Source organism: Cyphellophora attinorum, assembly GCF_001299255.1.
Source record: "Cyphellophora attinorum strain CBS 131958 chromosome Unknown Contig18, whole genome shotgun sequence".
Classification (NCBI taxonomy): Eukaryota; Fungi; Ascomycota; class Eurotiomycetes; order Chaetothyriales; family Cyphellophoraceae; genus Cyphellophora; species Cyphellophora attinorum.
The window spans coordinates 400,211-419,807 of NW_017253246.1; the positions used below are offsets into that span (position 1 = coordinate 400,211).

At 53.2% G+C, this 19,597-nt stretch overlaps 8 protein-coding genes across 8 annotated transcripts; 4 read left to right on the forward strand and 4 right to left on the reverse strand.

Moving 5' to 3' along the window:
• Positions 1-224: 224 nt before the first annotated feature.
• Positions 225-2,970, forward strand: AB675_4244 (Beta-glucan synthesis-associated protein KRE6; the record flags this gene model as incomplete). The annotated part of the gene is made up of 4 exons (XM_018144370.1): positions 225-327; positions 926-1,535; positions 1,583-2,863; positions 2,913-2,970. The coding sequence occupies 4 exons, from the start codon at positions 225-227 to the stop codon at positions 2,968-2,970; spliced, it is 2,052 nt and encodes a 683-aa protein (XP_017998486.1).
• Positions 2,971-3,545: 575 nt separating this feature from the next.
• AB675_4245 (Ribosomal RNA-processing protein 12) lies at positions 3,546-7,523 on the forward strand (the record flags this gene model as incomplete). The annotated part of the gene is made up of 2 exons (XM_018144371.1): positions 3,546-3,605; positions 3,660-7,523. The coding sequence occupies 2 exons, from the start codon at positions 3,546-3,548 to the stop codon at positions 7,521-7,523; spliced, it is 3,924 nt and encodes a 1,307-aa protein (XP_017998456.1).
• Positions 7,524-8,584: 1,061 nt separating this feature from the next.
• On the reverse strand, positions 8,585-9,796 carry AB675_4246 ([Pyruvate dehydrogenase (acetyl-transferring)] kinase, mitochondrial; the record flags this gene model as incomplete). The annotated part of the gene is made up of 1 exon (XM_018144372.1): positions 8,585-9,796. One exon carries the CDS (start codon positions 9,794-9,796, stop codon positions 8,585-8,587), a length of 1,212 nt encoding a protein of 403 aa, XP_017998428.1.
• A 1,349-nt stretch (positions 9,797-11,145) lies between these two features.
• On the forward strand, positions 11,146-12,487 carry AB675_4247 (uncharacterized protein; the record flags this gene model as incomplete). The annotated part of the gene is made up of 3 exons (XM_018144373.1): positions 11,146-11,450; positions 11,499-11,683; positions 11,730-12,487. The coding sequence occupies 3 exons, from the start codon at positions 11,146-11,148 to the stop codon at positions 12,485-12,487; spliced, it is 1,248 nt and encodes a 415-aa protein (XP_017998624.1).
• A 427-nt stretch (positions 12,488-12,914) lies between these two features.
• Positions 12,915-13,244, forward strand: AB675_4248 (uncharacterized protein; the record flags this gene model as incomplete). Its single annotated transcript, XM_018144374.1, has 1 exon — positions 12,915-13,244. One exon carries the CDS (start codon positions 12,915-12,917, stop codon positions 13,242-13,244), a length of 330 nt encoding a protein of 109 aa, XP_017998568.1.
• A 1,321-nt stretch (positions 13,245-14,565) lies between these two features.
• On the reverse strand, positions 14,566-15,187 carry AB675_4249 (U6 snRNA-associated Sm-like protein LSm1; the record flags this gene model as incomplete). The annotated part of the gene is made up of 2 exons (XM_018144375.1): positions 14,566-14,951; positions 15,028-15,187. The coding sequence occupies 2 exons, from the start codon at positions 15,185-15,187 to the stop codon at positions 14,566-14,568; spliced, it is 546 nt and encodes a 181-aa protein (XP_017998541.1).
• A 938-nt stretch (positions 15,188-16,125) lies between these two features.
• AB675_4250 (uncharacterized protein) lies at positions 16,126-16,815 on the reverse strand (the record flags this gene model as incomplete). Its single annotated transcript, XM_018144377.1, has 1 exon — positions 16,126-16,815. One exon carries the CDS (start codon positions 16,813-16,815, stop codon positions 16,126-16,128), a length of 690 nt encoding a protein of 229 aa, XP_017998552.1.
• A 1,379-nt stretch (positions 16,816-18,194) lies between these two features.
• On the reverse strand, positions 18,195-19,486 carry AB675_4251 (putative 37S ribosomal protein S5, mitochondrial; the record flags this gene model as incomplete). Its single annotated transcript, XM_018144378.1, has 2 exons — positions 18,195-18,418; positions 18,469-19,486. The coding sequence occupies 2 exons, from the start codon at positions 19,484-19,486 to the stop codon at positions 18,195-18,197; spliced, it is 1,242 nt and encodes a 413-aa protein (XP_017998468.1).
• Between the last annotated feature and the right edge of the window lie 111 nt (positions 19,487-19,597).

The following is a 19,597-nucleotide window of genomic DNA, read 5'->3' on the forward strand; positions in this document are numbered from 1 at the left end:
GAGTATGGAGTCGTTTCATGACAGCGATCACAGATTGACAGACACAAGCGTGGAACATGGGACCAGGTGGATCAGATTGATCGTCGAATACACCAGAACGCGCGGCGAACGGCTGTGGTAGACAGTACGAAGCGACACGCGTTTGTCTGGGAAGCATCAGTGTCATACACTCTCCGGCCGGTCCCATCGCTATTGCGGACCTTTGAAATCAGTCTCAAAGTTCGATGGCGGCGGTCATTCTGCAAGTCAACAAGTACCCGACGCTGCTAAGGTTCACGGCGCTCTGCCTACCTAGCAACGGTCTTTTTGTGGCTTTGAGTCACGGAGGTACCAGTGTATGTCTTGGATCCTGGCGGGATACATATCAGTAATATCCTCGATAATCATCAAATGTACAGCCGATGCAACTCCTTAGGTAGTTCCAAGCTTGTGGCTGTGTCTAGGGACTCTAGGCGACTGGCAGGTACCTTCGGCCAGTGATTGGTGGTAGAGCGGCTTAATGAGCGGGAATGCAAGATGTGCTCGCTAAAGTTTAGCAGCCCTGGCCGAAGTTAGGGGCAGACGAACGGAAGCCTCTCTCCTTGATGCGCAATTGTAGCCAGCGTCAGTGCTTTAGTTCTTCACCTACCACTGGCACCCGTCGTGAGCATTGTTGCCGCATTGACATTTTTCTTCCGCATCTGACACCACCACCGAGCGAGTCATTCGTTATTCCAGCTTGATCGACTGTCGTGCAGCCGTCGGAGCGGGCAACAACAATAGCTCCACGACACTCGTTGAACAGCATCCCAACCTTCTGAAACACATCCTGTCGCTTCAGTACGATAAAAGCAGAGCTCTTAGGTATACATCTCTCGAGTCTCGCAGTCTCTAGTCCAACTCTTCAGACTATTCATCCAAAACCGATCTGACTCGGCGGGTCAAGATAATGCGAAGAGCGCTTCGCTAGGCGCATACAGACTATCCCGCAACTCGACGAGACGTAATTATGAACCCAACAATCCTTTCGCCTCACCGCCGGCGCCGCGACCGCCACCTCATCTCGTCGTAAACTCGAGCGGACAGAGCGTGCCCCAGTTCGGCAACCCAAAAAGTCTTGCCCCGCCTTCACCACAGACATACAACCACAACAGCTCCTCAGAGAATTTGCTACTGCCAGGAGGCAGGCGACCAGATGGCTCGCCTGGGCGGTCACCTTTTGGCGATGATGCCTCTTCGCGGCGGTCAAGCTGGGAATCAGAACGAACGGGGAACAGAAATCCATTCGACGACGACTCTTCGAGACCTGTATCACGAGACGGAAGTGAAGAGGACTTGAACACCCAGACTGTGTCAGAAAAGTACAACATCACACCTTCTGCTGGTCTATTACTGTTTCCGGAAGACGTTGAGAAGGACGATTATCTGCACAACCCAGATCCTGGTGGTGAGCCGAGAGACTGCGATATCTTCAGCAAGAGAGGTATAGTCAATGTTGGGGGTCTAGCATTCATTGTACTGGGGCTGTTGTGTCTGTTCATCGGATACCCCATCCTGTAAGTTCCACGCTTCGAGGCCATGGCTCGGCCGCTAACATGAGTAGCACCTTCGTGCAAGGCTACATAACACAAAAGAACCCTTGCGCAGTCAACGATGCCTGCCTGAACTCAGACCAGCCTTTATTGAAGAATCTGCGATATTCATTGATAGACCCCCAGACGCCCGAGTCCGCCAAGTCGAAGAAGGACTTCCACGGCAACACATGGAACCTCGTGTTCTCGGACGAGTTCACGGAGCCTGGCCGAACGTTCTACGACGGCGACGATCCGTACTGGCATGCGGTCGATTTGTGGTACGGGGTCACGCAAGATCTGGAATGGTACGATCCGGATGCAGTTACAACCAATAATGGCGCATTGGAGATCAGATTCGACGCATTTCAGAACCACGGCTTGAACTACCGGTCAGGCATGGTGCAGAGCTGGAATCAGATGTGCTTTAAGGGGGGACGTCTTGAGGCTAGTATACAACTACCGGCAGCTGGCGACACAGTCGGGCTATGGCCTGGTTTCTGGACGATTGGCAACCTAGGAAGAGCTGGGTATGCGGCTACTACTGAAGGTATGTGGCCTTATTCATATTCGGACGTTTGTGATGCAGGCATCACGCCAAACCAGAGCTCGCCCGATGGCATCAGCTGGCTTCCGGGCATGCGTTTACCATCGTGCACTTGCGCCGGCGAGGACCATCCAACTCCGGGAAACTCACGATCGGCACCCGAGCTTGATGTGCTGGAGGCTACTATCGGGCCCTTCGATGCGTCAGGGAACAGCATCGGTCACGTCTCACAGACCTTCCAAGTGGCGCCCTTCGACATTTTCTATCAAGTGGACACAGACTGGGTCGAGATGTACGATGACACAATTACACGAGTCAACGAGTACAAGGGAAGTCAGTACCAGCAGTCGATCTCTGGTCTGACAAATCTCAACAATGACTGGTATGAGGCCAAAGATGGTTGGCAGGTGTATGCGTTCGAGTACACTACCGAGACTAAGAACGACGATATCATCTGGTATGTTGGCGACACCACACCCACCTGGCGAGTACATCAGAACGCCTTTGGACCCAACGGTAACGTGGGTGCAAGAACGACGCCCAGAGAACCGATGTATGTCATCATGAATTGTGGCATGTCTGGGTCATTCTCGATGCTCAATCTCACCTACCTGACCGAGATGTTTCCCGCCACCATGAAATTTGACTATGTGCGGATTTATCAGGACGAATCTATGGAGTTGACTTGCGATCCGGAAGGGTTCGAGACGACTCAATATATCAAAGATCACATCGATGTGTACACCAATCCTAACATCACACGATGGTAAGTCTACAGTCCAGGGTCTACTTTCGCACACGCTAACGCGACGCAGGTCGGCGACCAACTACGATTGGCCAAAGAACTCGTTCATGAACGATTGCGAGTCGTGATCGATGTCTTGCCAGCGAGCCTTTCTGGCTTTAACAGTTTGGCTTGATTGCTTTGATTGACTGCGTCTTAGCGGCATACACTGCACGGTTTTGCAGCATTTTGCGGCGTTCTTAAGAAACGGATGGGCGATATGGACAGATCAATGTGGCTTGATCTTGCTCAGCAGGGAACTATTGATGGATACTATACCTGGTGGTTATATGCACAAAGTGATGAAATGACATCCGTGAGATGAAAAGCGGTGTTTGGATATATAGAATGGTCAGCAGCCGTAGAGCATGTGGCTCTGAGGCAGAATATGATCACCGATGAGATGACATTCAAGGACTCCCGAACTTGAATTTGGTGTAAAGCATTGACCGTTCCTCTGGACTGTCCCTTCAAATTGTGGTTGACATTGGAGACGGATCCCAAATCTTGTCATCCGGCGTCAGTTGGATCCACAAATGAAGGCATTCGGCCTGTCAACGGTGCGGGGAAATTTTTTGGACCGGTGACAAAACTGCATGCCATTTTCTCAAAAAAAAACAAGACCTCGCGATACTCAACCCTTACACGACCAGCAATTGCCGCAATGTCGTTGGAGGATCGGCTGGACAAGATAAGGTCGCCGAATCTTGAGAACCAGACACATGTGCGTATAGGACGCATTGCAAGGCTTTGCTCAAACTACTGACCTATACTGCAGACTCGGAATGCGCTCCATTCAATTGAGGAAACGCTGCGCGACCAGAAACTCGATCTGACGCCGACTGCCTACTTTGCATCATGCCTCGCCCTACTGAAGCAGGCGGCCTCGTCCCAAGGGCAGATCGGCGAGAACAGCGTTGCTGCCGCTGCCATATACCTCCTGGACATTGTCACATCACATGTGCCTGCTGGCCTACTACGGTCGCAGTTCAGCAGCATATCTAGTCTCTTATTGCCGTATGTTTCGAACGCAGAATCCAACGCTCCACTCCTACGAGCCGCTATAGGATGTCTCGAATCTCTCCTTCTCGCACAAGACTCGCAGGCTTGGGCCCTGCCGCAGTCGCAAGTTGGGCCAAGGCAAGCCATACCCGCTGTGCTCAGTCTGGCTATCGACCAAAGACCCAAGGTCCGGAAGCGAGCACAAGAAGCCTTGACACAGATTCTCAAGTCGCCTCCGCCCGGACCAGCCATCGATCACCCAGCGGCAGAGATGTGCGCTGTGGCTGCCCAGAACAACCTCAAGCATGCTGTCGACACAATACAGCAGGCTCGCAAGCACCGAGGCCGGCCTGCCGACAGTCATGAGCCAGCAGTGATTCACGCTCTGCAGCTGACCAAAACCATCGCAGTTGCGTCAGGAGGGTGGCCGAGCAAGAAAATTGAGACCTTGTGCGAGCTCCTGCTATCGCTGTCACGATCCCGAAACGATTACCTGGTGACGAGCGCGTTTGAGGTCTTCGAGGTCATATTTGAGGGAATGGAGGATGAAGTCACATCTGTAAAATTGCCCAAGCTACTTGACGCCATTGTCGAGCTCAAGCCAGCACAGAACGACTCACAGCTCCTGCCGCCATGGATCGCCATCGTGTCGAGAGGCTACGGCACGTCAGCGACTACCGAGCCAGATGATACCTTCGCAAAGCTGCCCGAACTATTCGATCTCATTGCAGTCTATCTGACCAGTACCTCACAAAATATTCGTGTCTCGGCATCGCAATGTTTGATTTCGTTCTTCGCCAACTGCATACCGGACAGTGTGATTGGTGAGCCATCGGTATACGACGAGAAAGTCCTGGAGCAGATCGCTTCGCGAAGTCTGGGATTGCTGTCAGTAAAGTATCAGTCCGCGTGGAAGGAGGTCTTCAACACTCTGGCGGCATTGTTTGACGCCTTGAGATGGCGCGGCGATCCGTTCCTGCTTGCTATTGTGAAGGCACTTGGCGAACTTCGCAGCAATAGCGGTTTTCAAGGTAAGGACGAGGCAGATGAAGTCCTTGGGCGCGCCATACGCAATCTTGGCCCAGCGGCTGTACTTTCGGTCTTGCCCCACAACTTGACAAATGCACAGAAAGGGCAGCCAGGTCGGGCGTGGTTGCTGCCACTCCTTCGAGATCATGTGTCCAACACGAACCTAGCGCACTTCAAGTCAGACCTAGTGCCTCTGAGCGAGGCTATGTTCCAGCGTGTGCTCAACCACGGCAATGCCGAAAAGACGATGGACATCAAGATCTACGAAACAGTGGTTCAGCAAGTCTGGTCGGCGTTTCCAGGCTACTGTGATCTGCCTCTTGATCTGGCTAGCGCTTTCGATCAACCATTCGCTGAGTTGATCTCGAATCTACTGTATCAGCAAGTGGATCTACGGGTCGATCTGTGCAGAGGACTACAGAACCTGGTCGAGTCCTACGACGCACTCATCGCGTCGGACCTCCCAGACGAAGTCCTTTTGATCGAGAGACGACTATCCCGCGCCGATGCCGAGGCAGGAAGCGCTCATTTGGCTGGACTGGCCAGCAACATGCTTGCAGTACTCTTCAACGTCTACAGCCAGACGTTGCCCCAATCTCGCGCCTACATTCTGCAGTGCATAACTGCGTACTTATCGATCACTTCGGAGGCCGACCTAATCGCAACATTTGAGCGAGTTGCAAAGATGCTGGAAGCTGAGCTGCCTGCACCCGATGCACGCGCGTCTGCTAAGCAGCAGCAGCAGTCACGATCCAAAACCAACATGCCACCTACATCTCACACGCTACTTGATCTTGTCATCGCCCTCTCAAGCCACCTTCCTCGATCGACCTTCAGTGCACTTTTCGCGCTCGCGTCGTCCATCTTCTCGAATCCATCAATTCTAAAGACCGATCCCCAACTGATCAAAAAGGCCTACAAGCTGATACCACAACTGGGTCTTTCCGAAGCCGGGACGGAAGCCTTACAGGCACGTAACGGCGAGCTGCGGCAACTCGTACTCAACACATCAGACACAACGCCTCTTCCAGCTCGACGAGATCGCTTCCTCGCAATCAACACCCTCATCGACCATCTTCCATCGACAGATTTACACTTCCTAACCACAATCATGTCCGAAATCGTTATCGCATGCAAAGACTCCAATGAGCGAGCGCGCATGGCGGGCTTCGACCTCCTTCTCACAGCAGCAGCCAAAATCATATCCGAGGGCAAACAAGGCGCGATGATCCGCAACTCGCTGGCACCGAACATGCCAGACGACACTCCGGACGTGCAAGCCAGCGTCGAAGAAGTCTTCAGCATGGTTTCCGCTGGCCTCGCTGGAGTCGCACCGCATATGATTGCCGCCACAATTACGGCCCTTAGCAGACTGTTATGGGAGTACCACAGTGAGCTCGATGCCGCCATCAGGGACAGTGTTATGGACACAGTCCTCATGTTCCTCGAAAGCAACAATCGCGAGATCGTCCGAGCAGTGCTTGGTTTCGTCAAGGTCGTGGTGGTAGTCATCCCCAAAACAACCCTCGAAGCAAATTCACGTATACAGAACATTCTCAAAGGCTGCATGATCTGGAGTAAAGAGAACAAGGGCCGCCTCAGACAGAAAGTCCGAGGCATACTCGAGCGCGTGCTGCGTCGCTGGGATGGGCAGCTCGTTGAACAGTGGGTCGACGATGATGAGTCGAGGAAGATGGTGAAGAACGTCCGCAAAAGGAAGGAGCGGGCGAAGCGGAAGAAGACTGGTGATTTTGTTGATGCTGATGATGACGATGCTACCGCTGGGAAGGGTGAGAGGAAGTACGATAACGAGTTCGATGAGGCTGTGTACGGAAGCGATGATTCCGGCGAAGAAGACGATGACTCCATCTTGGGAGATTCAGACCACGAAATGAACGGACACAACTCCCAGAAATCCTCAAAGCGGAACAACTTTAGCAAAAAGAACCAGCAATACATCCGCGCCGATGAAGACTCAGATGACGAGCCCCTCGACCTCCTCGACCCCAAGAGCTTGGGCAGCATCACCTCGCGCAAACTTGGCCGCTTACGCGCCGAAGCCGGTCTCGCGAATGGCTCTTCTTTGCAGGGCCGTCGTACCAAAGCGCGCACAAACGAGGACGGCAAATTGATCTTCGGTCCTAACGATGATGATGATGCACTCATGAACACCACCGACGGCAACGACGAGAACAGTGCACCCAATGGTGGCGGCGTAGACGCTTACGTCGCGGCAGTAGACGGGCCCGATGCCGTTCGAAGAGGGCAGAAGGGCAAGTTGAAGGTCAAGTCCGCCCAACGACAGCGTGGGACTGAGATGGATCTGGATGATGACGACGCAAAAGCGGTCGCCAGCCAGCTATCGAAGAAGAAGCAGCGGCCGGGCAGTTCGGGCAGCATGAGCAGTTCCGGTGGTGCTGGCCGTGGCGCTGACAAGGGACCGAAGCATGCAAGGCGAGGGCTTGGAGTCGAGAAGCAACGGTTTAGTGGTGGGGGAGGCGGTGGTGGTGCGAGGGGCGGAGGGAAACATGGAGGCAAGGGCTTTGGTGGGAGTCAGAGGAGGGTGAGCGTTGGGCACGGAAGGGGCAGGGGAGGGCACGGGAGGCGCTGAGCCTTCACGAAGATTGAGGGCCGATCGCTCCTTCCCTAAATAATGGAATGATGTCCTCACCGTTAATCGTTCCTGCTGCAAGAACTCCTTAGCGAGGCAGGTGCGATCGCCGTCAGCCTATCGCTCCTGCTGCACGAAGTTCGTCACGAAGCAGGTGCGAACGCCGTGAGCCGATCGCTCTTGCTGCAGTAAGTCTTGTGACGAAGCAAGTGCGAATGCCTTCTGCCGATCGCTCTTGCCGCAGGAAGTCTTGTAACGAAGCAAGTGCGAATGCTGTTAGCCAATCGCTCCTGCTCGTAGAGAGTGCTAGCGAGGCAGGTGCGAATCTCGTCGACCGGCCGCTCCTGCAGGAGAACTGTCCAGAGGTGGTCGCGGGCTGCCACTCACTGGTCTAGCAAAAGGTGCAATCAGCACGCTCCCCACGTAGCTAAGACCAAGTGTCAGTCATTGTTGAGACGATGAATGTGAAATGGATTTTGCTCTGTAGTCGGTGCCTACATGATCCCCGCCCTTCTTTTGTGTCGCTCCCTCGTTGCGACATTTCAACCTCGCCCTTGAAGTTCAAGAAAGTCCGCACGAGTTGGATGCCCCACGTGATATCCAACAACGCACGTTTGGCCTAGAATTTGCCCTGTGGGACCATCTATTCCAACCACTCGTCCGCGCCGCCTCCCCTCCACCCACTTCCCGCCCTCTCTGATTGATTCATCAGACTCTCCGCATCCCCGACCTGTTTCCTCTCAGTGACTTCCCTATTTCTCAGCCGATTGCGCGCTGCCGCGACGCTCAATGGTGTGCCGTGTGCCATCCCGCGGGGCCCTCCTGCCTTTCTGTCTTCAGTGGTGATACGGTTGTCTTCATCGAAGATTGGCTCCTCTGCCACTGTCCGCTGTTGTGGTCTGGAGGACGCCCGCTGGGCGGCGGTGAATTGTCATTGGAGGGGTTCGGACGAGGAAGAGAGGCGGTTGAGGTGGAGGTAGACGTCTGTGCCGTAGCTATCGCACGAAAATTGTCAGCGGCTTTGCTTCCAGAGTGGAAATTGGATGTTAGAGAGGCAACTCTTACCCTTCCATACTGATCAACTTAAGATCTCCTCCGAAGTAGCGGGCGTACAGGCGTGAAATGGGCAACCCGTAGCCGAAACCGGCCATGGGCGCCTTGAAGTCAGAAGCGTCGAAACCAGGGTCAAGTTCGGGCGTTGCGTCGACAGTCGTGTACATATAGGTCCACACCAAAGGTATAGCAGATCTTGGTATTCCGCCTCCTTCATCGGAGATTTTTATAGTGATATCTTCCTTGCCCTCTGCCACAATGACCTTGGTAACAGGGAAGTCCTCCTTCTCCGCGCCATGTGTCTCCACGACGGCTCGGAGAGAATTCTTCAGAGTTTCGAACAGCATGTGTGATAGATGACCGGGCACATACATGAAATTGAGGTTGTCCGGGCAGAAGAGCTGTACTTTGGGCGCGTCGAACAGGCCGTAGTGGTCTTCGCATACAAACCTGGCGTTCTCGATCGCCTCTTCTGCGAGCTCCTTCACGTTGGTTTTCGTGCATATGATGCCGACGTAGTTCTGGTGCCGGTGATTCGTTTGATCCGTGAGAGCGATATGCTGCCCAATAAGCATTCGTATGCCTATTCGAGACATGTAGAACCGGTCCAGGAAAGACTGTATAGATGAGTCGATCTGCATCCTTTGTTTCTTCCTCTTATACTCGTTTATGCCCTGCGCAACCGTGGTCACAACGGGGTCGTGACGGCGTTTGATCTGTTCCAAACATCTCGAGAACTTCTTGTTGTAGTCTGCAAGCTCGGGCGGCCAGCTCTGTCCGTCGTCTATAGCGGCAAAGTAGCGCCTCGAGTTGCCATTACCCGAATTGGACTCGCTGCCTCGAAGAGACGGATTTCTAGTTGTCTGTGACAGGCGGTTCGAGGATGTTTTCGGTGGATTGAGGAGGCGATCCTTGGTGGACTTGTCCAGATTCGGTCGTGGGAGCTCTGTGATCTCTTCGAACGATTGCATGTACCAGTCCTTAACCCTCTGTATAGGTCGCATCTCGTTCAGCCCATCTGGTAATGTGCTCAGCTCTTCTACTCGGTGCGCCAATCGCACCGGGAGCTCCTCGGAGAGGAATTGTGATGCTCTGAAAAGGGTGCCGACGGATGGCTTCTCGCCGAACTGCACCATCTGGCGCAATGACACGCCGGTCGGCGGGAATGATGCATAGTGGTGTATAGTGTCAAGCAGTTTACTGGAAGCCTTCCATGACATGACGAGTGTCAGTCAGGCCTTGCGGCCTGGCAACAAGGGAGCAGCAACTTGGCAGCTCGTCTGCGAACGTTGTAGGACTGGACTGCGAGGGCGATAATGCTGCTCTGCGAGGGTGTACTCTTTCTGGTAATGAGGGTTCCGTGGATGGGGCGCCGCTCACGTGGACGGCACGGAGATGGAGGCGTCCACGAATGTTGCGTACCGAAATCCAGAGAGCCGAGTGACTCTTGTGAACTTAAGTACTAACGCTGTGTGAAGCTGCAGGAAATGGTCGCGCGAGCAGAAGCAAGAGAACTGGATCTGCAATTGTTGTGCGGACAACGGGGACAGTTCCTCGACAGCCACTGCTCCCCCGCGGCTTTCCCCGATCTCGAACCTGCGCTCAGCCGAGTGAGGTACCGGCGCGATCGATCTAGCGATTGACGTCAACAGTGTGGCGGTATGAAATACTGTAGGTAGCTTGAAGGCAGTTGGGATTGCGTAGAAGCTGGTAATGTACGGTTCCAACGTCAGCAGTATCCGAACCGCGTTTCTGACGCATAAAGATAGCTATAGCGGGAACGAAATGTATGTGCTGTGAAGTCGCCCTTGTCCTGGGCGGTGGGAGAGGGCCAGATGGAGCTTCAGCCGGACCTGGAGGGATGTGGGGAGGCTTGGCAGATCAGCCGACAGAGCTTGTTCCGAGCTCCTGCCATGTGAAAGTGTTGTTCTTCTCTACCAAAACCCATCGCTGGTCCTTCCACTTGCATCAAGTCTGATTCTTGCTCGGGAAGACTTGATGTGGCATCGTCCAGAGTGGCTCACAGGTCACTAAAGGGCAGCGCCGGGAATGAAAGGACTTCTGTCGTTCTAGGTAACTTAGGTCTTGTGAAGACGATACAATCTGCTGCTGGAAGAAACGATTTGCACGCACACAGGTATGATTGTCTGTCGAGAGGGGGATGTGCAGGCCCGGGAGCCCACTCGGAAACGCATCTCATGCCGCAAGTGATGCTGATCGACGGGGTTGTACTTCGAAGAGCTGGCACGCAACGGAGGCAACTCTGCACACAGGAGTAGCACGCAAGGCAAGTAGAGGAATTGATGGCGATACTGGTCTGAGACTGGAGACAAGTCGGTCGTGTCATGACAGCAACATGAGGTAGATCCGAGGACATGGTAACAACAGAGTGATGTAGGCAGGCAGGCTCCCTTCACTACGCGCTCCTTCTTTCCCCAGCAACGACTTCACTCGTGATAATAAATTTCGGGCGGCAGACTTCTGGTCAGACGGATAGCGCTACTCTCTACCCAAACCATCGCCTCCATCGTGCCTTCCATTCCTTCCTTCGCCAATTTGTACCTTGAAAATGGAGTCGGCCCACGAGAAGGAGCATCTAACCAATGGTCACGATCATGGTGTGCTTGATGGCGACGCTGCAGGCTTGAAGCGCGTGCTGTATAAGCGCAAGATTCCGCTCCGAACTCGAATCGTCTGGCGAATCGAAGATTTTGTCGACGACATCGACTGGATGCACATTCTGTGCAAGACCATTCTGTTCAGCTACTTCTTCTTCGTCTGCTACATTGCCTGGCAAGTGCTACCTGTCCGTGGTCATTGGACTCGACCTGGTCAGTTCGACAAAATCCCGATCGTCTATCAGACCTTCGGAAAGTGAGTAGCACTTCAATCAATGCGAGACAATGAATCTAACGTCTGCAGCTACTTCAGCAAGTACGAAGGATTCGCGCAATGCGACATCAAAGCAACGGATCTCTACCACCCTCCCACTTTCGATCTTGAGGGGAGCTACTCACATGGCGGCTACTGCTCAAGACGTGCTGACCTGCTGGAGTCCATGTCGAACGGTGGTCGTATAGGGTTCGACGCACCGTACACTGCTGCTGGTATGTCCCTATAGTTCTGGAAGAGATTCGAGGCTGATCCATGCAGACTGCCACTACCGCTGGTACACCATCGATGAGATCTGCATGATCCTCGAGCGCTTCGATGCTGTAGTCTTTGTCGGCGACTCCTCGCTCCAGAATATCTACAATGGCTTCAACATTCTACTCCGTCAAGACCTAGCCACCGGCGCACTCAAGTCATGGGAGATGGATGGCAACTTGCTCGATTCCTGCTACTGCGATGCTCAGTTCAATACGCCTGCCTGCGCCGAGCACTTTGTGACATCCAGTCATGAAGTCAACGAGAATACACCTTCAATTGGATCGCCATACACCTGCTCTCGGTTTCCACATGCCATGCTGCGCATTGAAGGTTCTCCAGCATCAGGCAAGATATACGAGCAGTTCAAGAAGTTGGTCCTACGAGTACCGCGCTCGAACTATAAGCCGGTGCCAGTCGTTCATTCCTTGGCTCCTGGTGCATTCTCGCTCGATCAAGCCTCGAAGTCGCTACACGAATTCCTCGATTTGGCGGACGCTTCGAAACGCAAGACTCCAATGCTGTGGGTTGGACCTACTGCTGCAGGACATATCGAGATCAAGAATCGGAAGGGTAATCAGGAGATTTGGGACTACGACAGAGGTATGGCTGAAGATGCGCGGAAGAACGACATCGAGGTGCTGAAGATGTGGAACATGACTGTGCAGGCCTCGAGCTTTGACGGTATTGGCTTCGGCGAGAAGGTTGCCATCACTCAGGCTGTGATGGTCATCAACTGGCTCAGCCGACTCGAGAGTAGCTGAGTCTGGCCAACCTTCATACTGGGTATCACGCTCTAGCACTGGTATCGCATAGCAGTCGTCAAAGCCTGGGGACCAAGCCTTAGCGTCGGCTCCTTTGTCACCTGCCTCAAGGATGGTATTTGAGCATGGATGAGACACATAGGGACTCGATGCGCTGTTTCGTACTTTGTCCAAATCAACAAAGGCTACCTTCTCCTTGCTTTGGCTCATGCCGTGACAAGGCAACACAACACGAGCAGAAAGAAGACAATGAAACACGAGAATTTTGACAGCTTCTTTTGTCCGCTGTGTAACGAGTATATCAGACTGCATGCCTTCCGCACAGACCACTCGATTCCATACCGAATCTCGTCAAAAAGACCAGACCCCCCACAAAAACAAAACCCGAAATATCAGACTTTCACCAAACAATCACAAGTAAGTAACGATGCAATTCCTCATCCCCCTTACAACGCTCCTCGCCCTAGGCTCCGCCCTTATCATTCCGGAGTTCGAGACTACTCCAGCCAACTCCACCGTCAACCTCGAGCGCCGTATGAAGTCGATGAACGGCAAATGCGTTCGAGGCGATGCCACCCAGGAGGCCGCCTGCAAGGTCCCCAAGGGGCAACACTCGGCCTATGCCTGCCGCAATAGCAACTGCAAGGGTAAGATGGGCGCCAAGTGCGTAATTGCACCTGCTGAGCATGGAGAATGGGTCGCTAAATGTCCAGTCAACCTCCTTCCCTACGAGTGGGACTGGCCGTGGCACCCATGAATGAGGGTGTAGAGGTGGTAAGTAAGGTAAGTACCGGAAGCCCAAGGGGCCGATCTCGTGGGAAAGGTAAGTCATGGTACAGCTGAATGTCTATTTCGGAGACAGCGAAGTAGAAGCAGGTGCCCTTTATCTGTCCGTACAGGTAAGTGAATGGAAACCAGGTAACAATTCATATCTTCTCCTCTGCGTATGTTCCATAGCTTGAGTCCAGCAAATTCCGTAGGCCTCCGACTTGGGACAACGGCTCCGGTCTAGCGCCGACCTGTATCTTAGCATGACTGGAGCTCACCGTCGTGATGACCCCCGCTACCTGCTGCGAGATGATCCTGCCACGGTTGTAAGGGTCGCAAGAAAGTGAGTACCGAAGTTTGTATAGGTAGGGTGGACCATCAGACGGGGCGATATCTGAAGCCGGCTGACGAGAATAGCTCCTACCAGAGGACAAGGCAGGGATATAGCGGCGTAGGGCAAACCGGATGACACGAAGAGCAAAGAGGGCTTCAAGTTACCTTGATGCGAATGACGTTGATGGCTCCTGCATCTAAAGTTGCACTTTGACTGTCACCATGGGAAGTGACGATCGTGTCCAACGACTGGCGAGGGCGCAAAGAAGACCGGTTGACAAGAACTTGACGTTCGCTGAAGAACAGCCGCGTCTCGCTCAACTCCTGGGATTCCTGATTCCTGGACGGGGTCTCGAAGATCAGTGATCTTCAGGTGGCTGTAGCCAATGCAGCGACCGCTTTTCCTATACACTAAATGACGGAGCGCAAGGTGATTCTGGCAATAGCTGACGAGATCCATGCTGGTCGCTGCGGTTGACAAATCGGACGAGAGATATATAACGTGGACAAGGACGGCTCTTCCTAGCTGGTCCAACCACGCTGAATTCGTCCACTATGGCTGCTGACCATATTTTGTGAGCGACATGATCGGCCTGTAGGCACTGGGCCGCTCATACGCACGTATAGAACCCAACTTTCTTTAGCTCTTGGTCTGCAGAACAACGACTCATTTTGTGTTCTGCTAGAGAAGATCCATCTCTTCTCCCATATGCTCGCTGTCCTACGAGACCATGATCCTCAGCAAACGTGCGCCGAGATCAAATCTTGCCGCGGTTCCTCCCTTGGCTGGGTAACAGTGCATTTCAACAATATTCTGCAACTGAGCCCACCAGTCCAATCGGACTTTACACACCCGGTACCCGAATTTGGCGCTGTCCTTATGTCGACCACGACAGTGGAGGCCCTCTTCCAGACGCCTCTTCTGGTGATTGCGACCTGAGACCGTGAATCGCTCTTCATTTCGAAGTTTTGTTATCCTAGAACAAGACCTCGCCACTGCCTTCCAGCTCGCCACCCCACACTGCAGCGGCCTTTCTCGTCCTCGACTTATCTTTCGCCTTCCTCGCCACCTCAACCTCTTTCTGCCACTTGAATACCTCCGCCGGCTCTCCTTCCTCGTACCCTGGAGGCGGATCATCGTCCCGATCCAGGTCCACCTCGCCAATCAGTAGCACATTCTCTCCTCGTACTAGATATGTGCCACGTGGGACGTCGCAGTATAATCTTCTAGGTTGAGTCGTAGGATCTGCAACGCAGAAGTAGCGCTCTTTGGTATCGGTGAGAACGAGGTTTGCGAATTGGTCCCAGGAGCGTAGTACACCGAGCAGTTTGCGGCCGTCGCGGAGAGAGAGGAGAAGCTTTTCTGTTGGGGCGGAGGTTGTATGTTTAGCACATATGGTCATCGATGGCACGGTGATGTAATGCCAGGTGAGCCTTACTGTCTGTCAGGTCCAGTAGCTGCGCAGCGGTCGTGAACATCTGAGGCGGCAATTGCGGAGCACCCTGGGGTGGTGCCGGACCAGCGAACACAGGCGGTGGCCCTGCATCCTGTGGTTGCTGTGGTGCGGGAGGATGCCCTGGGGCATGATTGAGATTCATGATGAGGCACGTCGAGTCCTGGCCTTTACGAGCGCGTAGACTATCTCTGAGGGATTGCAAGCGTCAATGAACTCATGGTGCATCCGAGTAACGGATATGCGTACTTGCAGTTTGATTCTGACAGCACTGTGGGCATTAAATGAGGTCAACTTCAATCGCATAGCATTTTCGAAACTTAGGGTTAGGGCCTGGACAATGAGGCTGATGACGATCAGGGGAAAGTCTTGTCATCCGGCTTGACTTGACGACGCGTATTTTTTTGGAAGGTGAACTAGGTGAACCTTGCTGACCAAAGCACACCTACGAGTCTTCTGGATGATGGCTGTGATGGAGTCCTTTCGGCCTTGACACGTGCGGCTGCCGTCAGCCGGTAACTAGTGCTGAAGCTTTGCTAAGCACTGCGATCTCAACGCTTTGCCTTGCTTGTTTGCTGGACGTGGAGACAATCTTGCACGTTTACGGTAGCGAGCTTCAAAGCAATGATTTGATGGCAGAACGATCCACCGGCCGAAAGTCAATCGAACAGCAGACAGGGTGCTCTGTCCAGGTGTCGCTACGTACTGTACTCGATGTCAATTAGAGGTTCAACATAATGCAGTGTCTCGTTCTATATTTGCGATCTTTGTATGGATTCCCATCGAGAGGAAGGTCCGATTAGAACAGACTCCTACAGTATGCATATCAAAAATGAAGCCAGAACGCCGTATAAATGTCGCTGATTCTTGCCCAATATGGCATCTTTCTCCTCGCCAGTGGTCTTCTCGCTGCCAGGACCACGCAAAACAGTGCTGAACAGTACAGGGTCGAGAACGAACCGCGACTCTGTCCACCCTCATTTCCCGCGTCGATTAACGCTCTGCTGTCTTGAACTATGCTTGGACTCGGCCAATGTGGCATGTGTTATGGAGGCCAGGGCCGCCAATCCTAGTAGGAAGTTTCTAGCGAGACCTGATGAAGTTGGAGCTCGTCTTCGGCCGCCAACCAGTGATATGTATGGGCCCAGACGATACTGGAACTGTTGTGCGCGAAGCTGTAGCATGAGATGTTGCGATCGGCTTGGCAACCTCTTGTGGGACGCTGTATGTCGAGGCCAGCCCATCATAGCTGGCGCTACCATAACTGCTTCCCTCGGTCGACAGATTCGCTGGTGAGACTTTGGCTGGGGCGAAGTATTGGTTCTGGTAGGCTTGGCTTAGGTCCGCCATTGTCTCGCTGTAGGTGACCGGCATGAGGTCCCAAAAGTGCGCAGCTTCCAAGCTAAACATGTAGTCGCCACTTTCCGCGAGCATATCATCGTTGTAGCTGACAGAGGGATTGGATGGCAATGCTGGGTAATTGAATTGCTGGTGTGGAAATGCGTACTCGTGCCCGATGCCGTTGTTCGTGGAAAGGTTCTGTGGGTATCTTCCAGCGGACACTGAAGCTGAGGTTTCGCGGCTCATGGATGTCGGACCTTGATGGTCGTTGTTGGGTGAGACCGGATAGTCCAAATCGTACCTCTTCCTCTTCACTGGAGGCAGCCGACATCGTTTCGACTCTCTCCGACATCTTCTGCATGGCTGATCGTAATCCCCATCTCTAGCGCATTTGAGCTTGCGCTCGCGGCATTGTAAACACGCATGCGCCATTGCCGTCCGTTAAATGTTTGGATGGACACTTGACGGAAGATCCAGATGCAAGCTTTGCCTAGAAGTCTTTGCACGGTAACAGTCAAACACTCGAGGTATTCCGATATATTTGCGACGCCGACATCCATCCAGGGGTGTAGGCTGTTTATACATGTCCATTGATGTTTGCACGCTGATGTCTGTATCAAAGCTATCCATGCTGTGTCCAGGGCTGAGAGCGACTAGTACTAGAGAGGAGAATTCGAGTTTAGCTCGTATTCACATACGTGTCCCAGGGGTTTGAGATCGATGGAGCCTGGTAGTGTACGATAATAACCCTAGATTGTGCTCTTTGTCAGCGTTAAAGGCCACGGCATATGCCATCGGCGTTTGAACTTGGCAAAATTGGAAAGCGTTACAATTCAGCAGCGGAATGTGCCTCCGGCCGCGACGTGCTTTGAGACCGTCCTTTGGCCCGTGAGACGTCTGGCAATGTCATCATTGGAAATGCGGTGAGTTCTATGTTCCATGATAGAGGTGGACGATGGCTTACGACCATAGAAAATCAATGCACGATGACTCAGGCTTGATATTGGACCGGAGTAGAGGTGTGTACCCGTGTCAGAAACCACTGACTTGGTAATCGGAAAAGAGCGGAGCCTTGTGTCTCAGCCTTACATTTGACGACGCGAAAATCGTTAGCTGAGGCGCGTGTGAAAACAATGAGGCGAGGGCACCACCGATCAAATCACGTTGTACTGAGTCTTCAGATAGCTTGACTATCACTTCGTCGCGATGGATGACGACACACTCCAAGCGGAACCTGGCTCATCGATTCTGCATCTGGCTGGCGACGGACTGGCTGGAGTGACACCGCTCGAGCAAGAAGTCCTCGATGAGTATGAGAGGCTGCTTAGAAACATGAACCAGGCAAGTTCCGCGATATGGTTTGCATCGGGTCACAGCATGGTTGTGCTTCTGGTCGACACAAGCTGACTTTGGCCCGTAGCTATCAAGTACTTTAGCAACACTGTCGAGTGGCCCCATCACCATCGAAGTGGCTGAGGGGCTCCGATTATTGGAGCGCAAAGTTGCTAGCGTCTACACGCTACTCAAGGCAAGCGTTTACAGCATTGTTCTCCAGCAGGGTCAGATCGACGGAGATGGCGAAACTATATCGGCAGCTGGAAGCAGGAGTGAGGACGGTTGAGCAACCGCCACTTCACCCAGTTCGTGGACGCTTGTGACGAAACGAGGTTGTGCAACGAAGCGATGCTGTTGATAGCTTCTGCTTTCGACATGCCGCCGCTATCGGCAGATCGACGTCCGGCCGTCTGGTATATGATTACATTCGACACTGGCATAACGCCTGGCGCCTCTCACGTTTCACGAGGCAGGGTCTACTGCTGGAGACCCCCAGCGTAGTAGACTCTCCGCACATCGACCAGCTTCTTGCCCCTGCCACGGGCTATATCTTCCGGGTCCTTTTGGGACAAGAGCGCTTTATAGGCGGCCTTCACAGTGTTCATGGGGTTACGAGCTCGTGTAACACGAGCAGCGAGATCAAAGATGCCGGCGCAATTGGCCATCTCCCAGATCAAGTGCTGACACCGGAGACCAAAGCCTGGAAATTTAGTCAGCTCTTAGAAACCCTACTGACAAGGGAGTACTTACCAGGAGGTCGATCATACAGCTCCAGCTCGGTAGCGGAGACCTTCGCATTGACGGTGCCGAATATTGTGCGTTTCTCGTATCGCTTGATGGGTTGCATGCTCCGAATGGCTCGATATTGGCTTTGAAGTCTCGCATTGCTAGGCTCGTCTGACTTGCCTTCCCCAATTCCCAGAAGGCCGTCACCATTCCCAGCGATGCTGATGAACTTCATTTTGTGGATTTTGCCCAAGCGAGTTTGATTGCTGACACGGTCTGAGACGATTGTCTTTACCCTTAGCTTGCCCAACGCTTCCGCATTGAGTCCTGTCATTTGCATCAAGCGCACCATCTCTGGCGTAAAAGATCTCGCGAAACCCTTCGGCTGTCTCTCTGATTCTCCGTCTGCTTTGGCTGAGGGCTGGTTTTTTGGTGTTACAACCTTCCTTGGAGCTGGAGCTGTGGGCATCATGGCTGATGGAGGGTCTAATTCATTCTCGAGGCGTCCCGTCAGAAGTCTCATTTCGTCAAACTTCTTGAGGACCTTCATGCCGTTGGAGTCCTCGCCAGGTTTTGTCTTCTCTGGCAGGCTCTGCTCGAATTCCAAGAATTCGGACATTGCCTCTTCCGTCGTCCTTAACCGAGCATCATCGTCGAGGTTCTTCCACGGTGCACGAACTGGGATATCGGCAAACGGATCGATTTTCTCAAAGTCATCGTAGTAGTCCAAAGACCATGGATCTGTTCGTCCCACGTTCTTGCCCTCTTCGAATTTGTCTCCTATAATTTCTTGCGCAGCTTTGATGGCTTCTTGTTGACGCGGATTATATTGCTGGCTCCATTCTTTCAGTTTCGTTTTCTGCGATCTTATGCCCTGCTCAGTGATCGTGACCTCGGGGACCTTCTGTCCATCGCCATCGCCTGACTTGTCGTTTCGTCGAGTCCGGGTCGTAGTGAAGGACCGATGTGTTCGTGGAGTCGCTAATCGTTGTGATCGTCTGAAGATGCACAAGAGGCACTGTGAAGGTCGACTGACGCTCATGCCTGCAGTCGCTGCCCGTGCCTCCCTTAGGACTCAGTGTCGTGCATCAGAGAAAGAGCGAAGTCCGCAGCTCCCAAAAAGATGTCGATCGACTCCAAACTCCACTCCAGT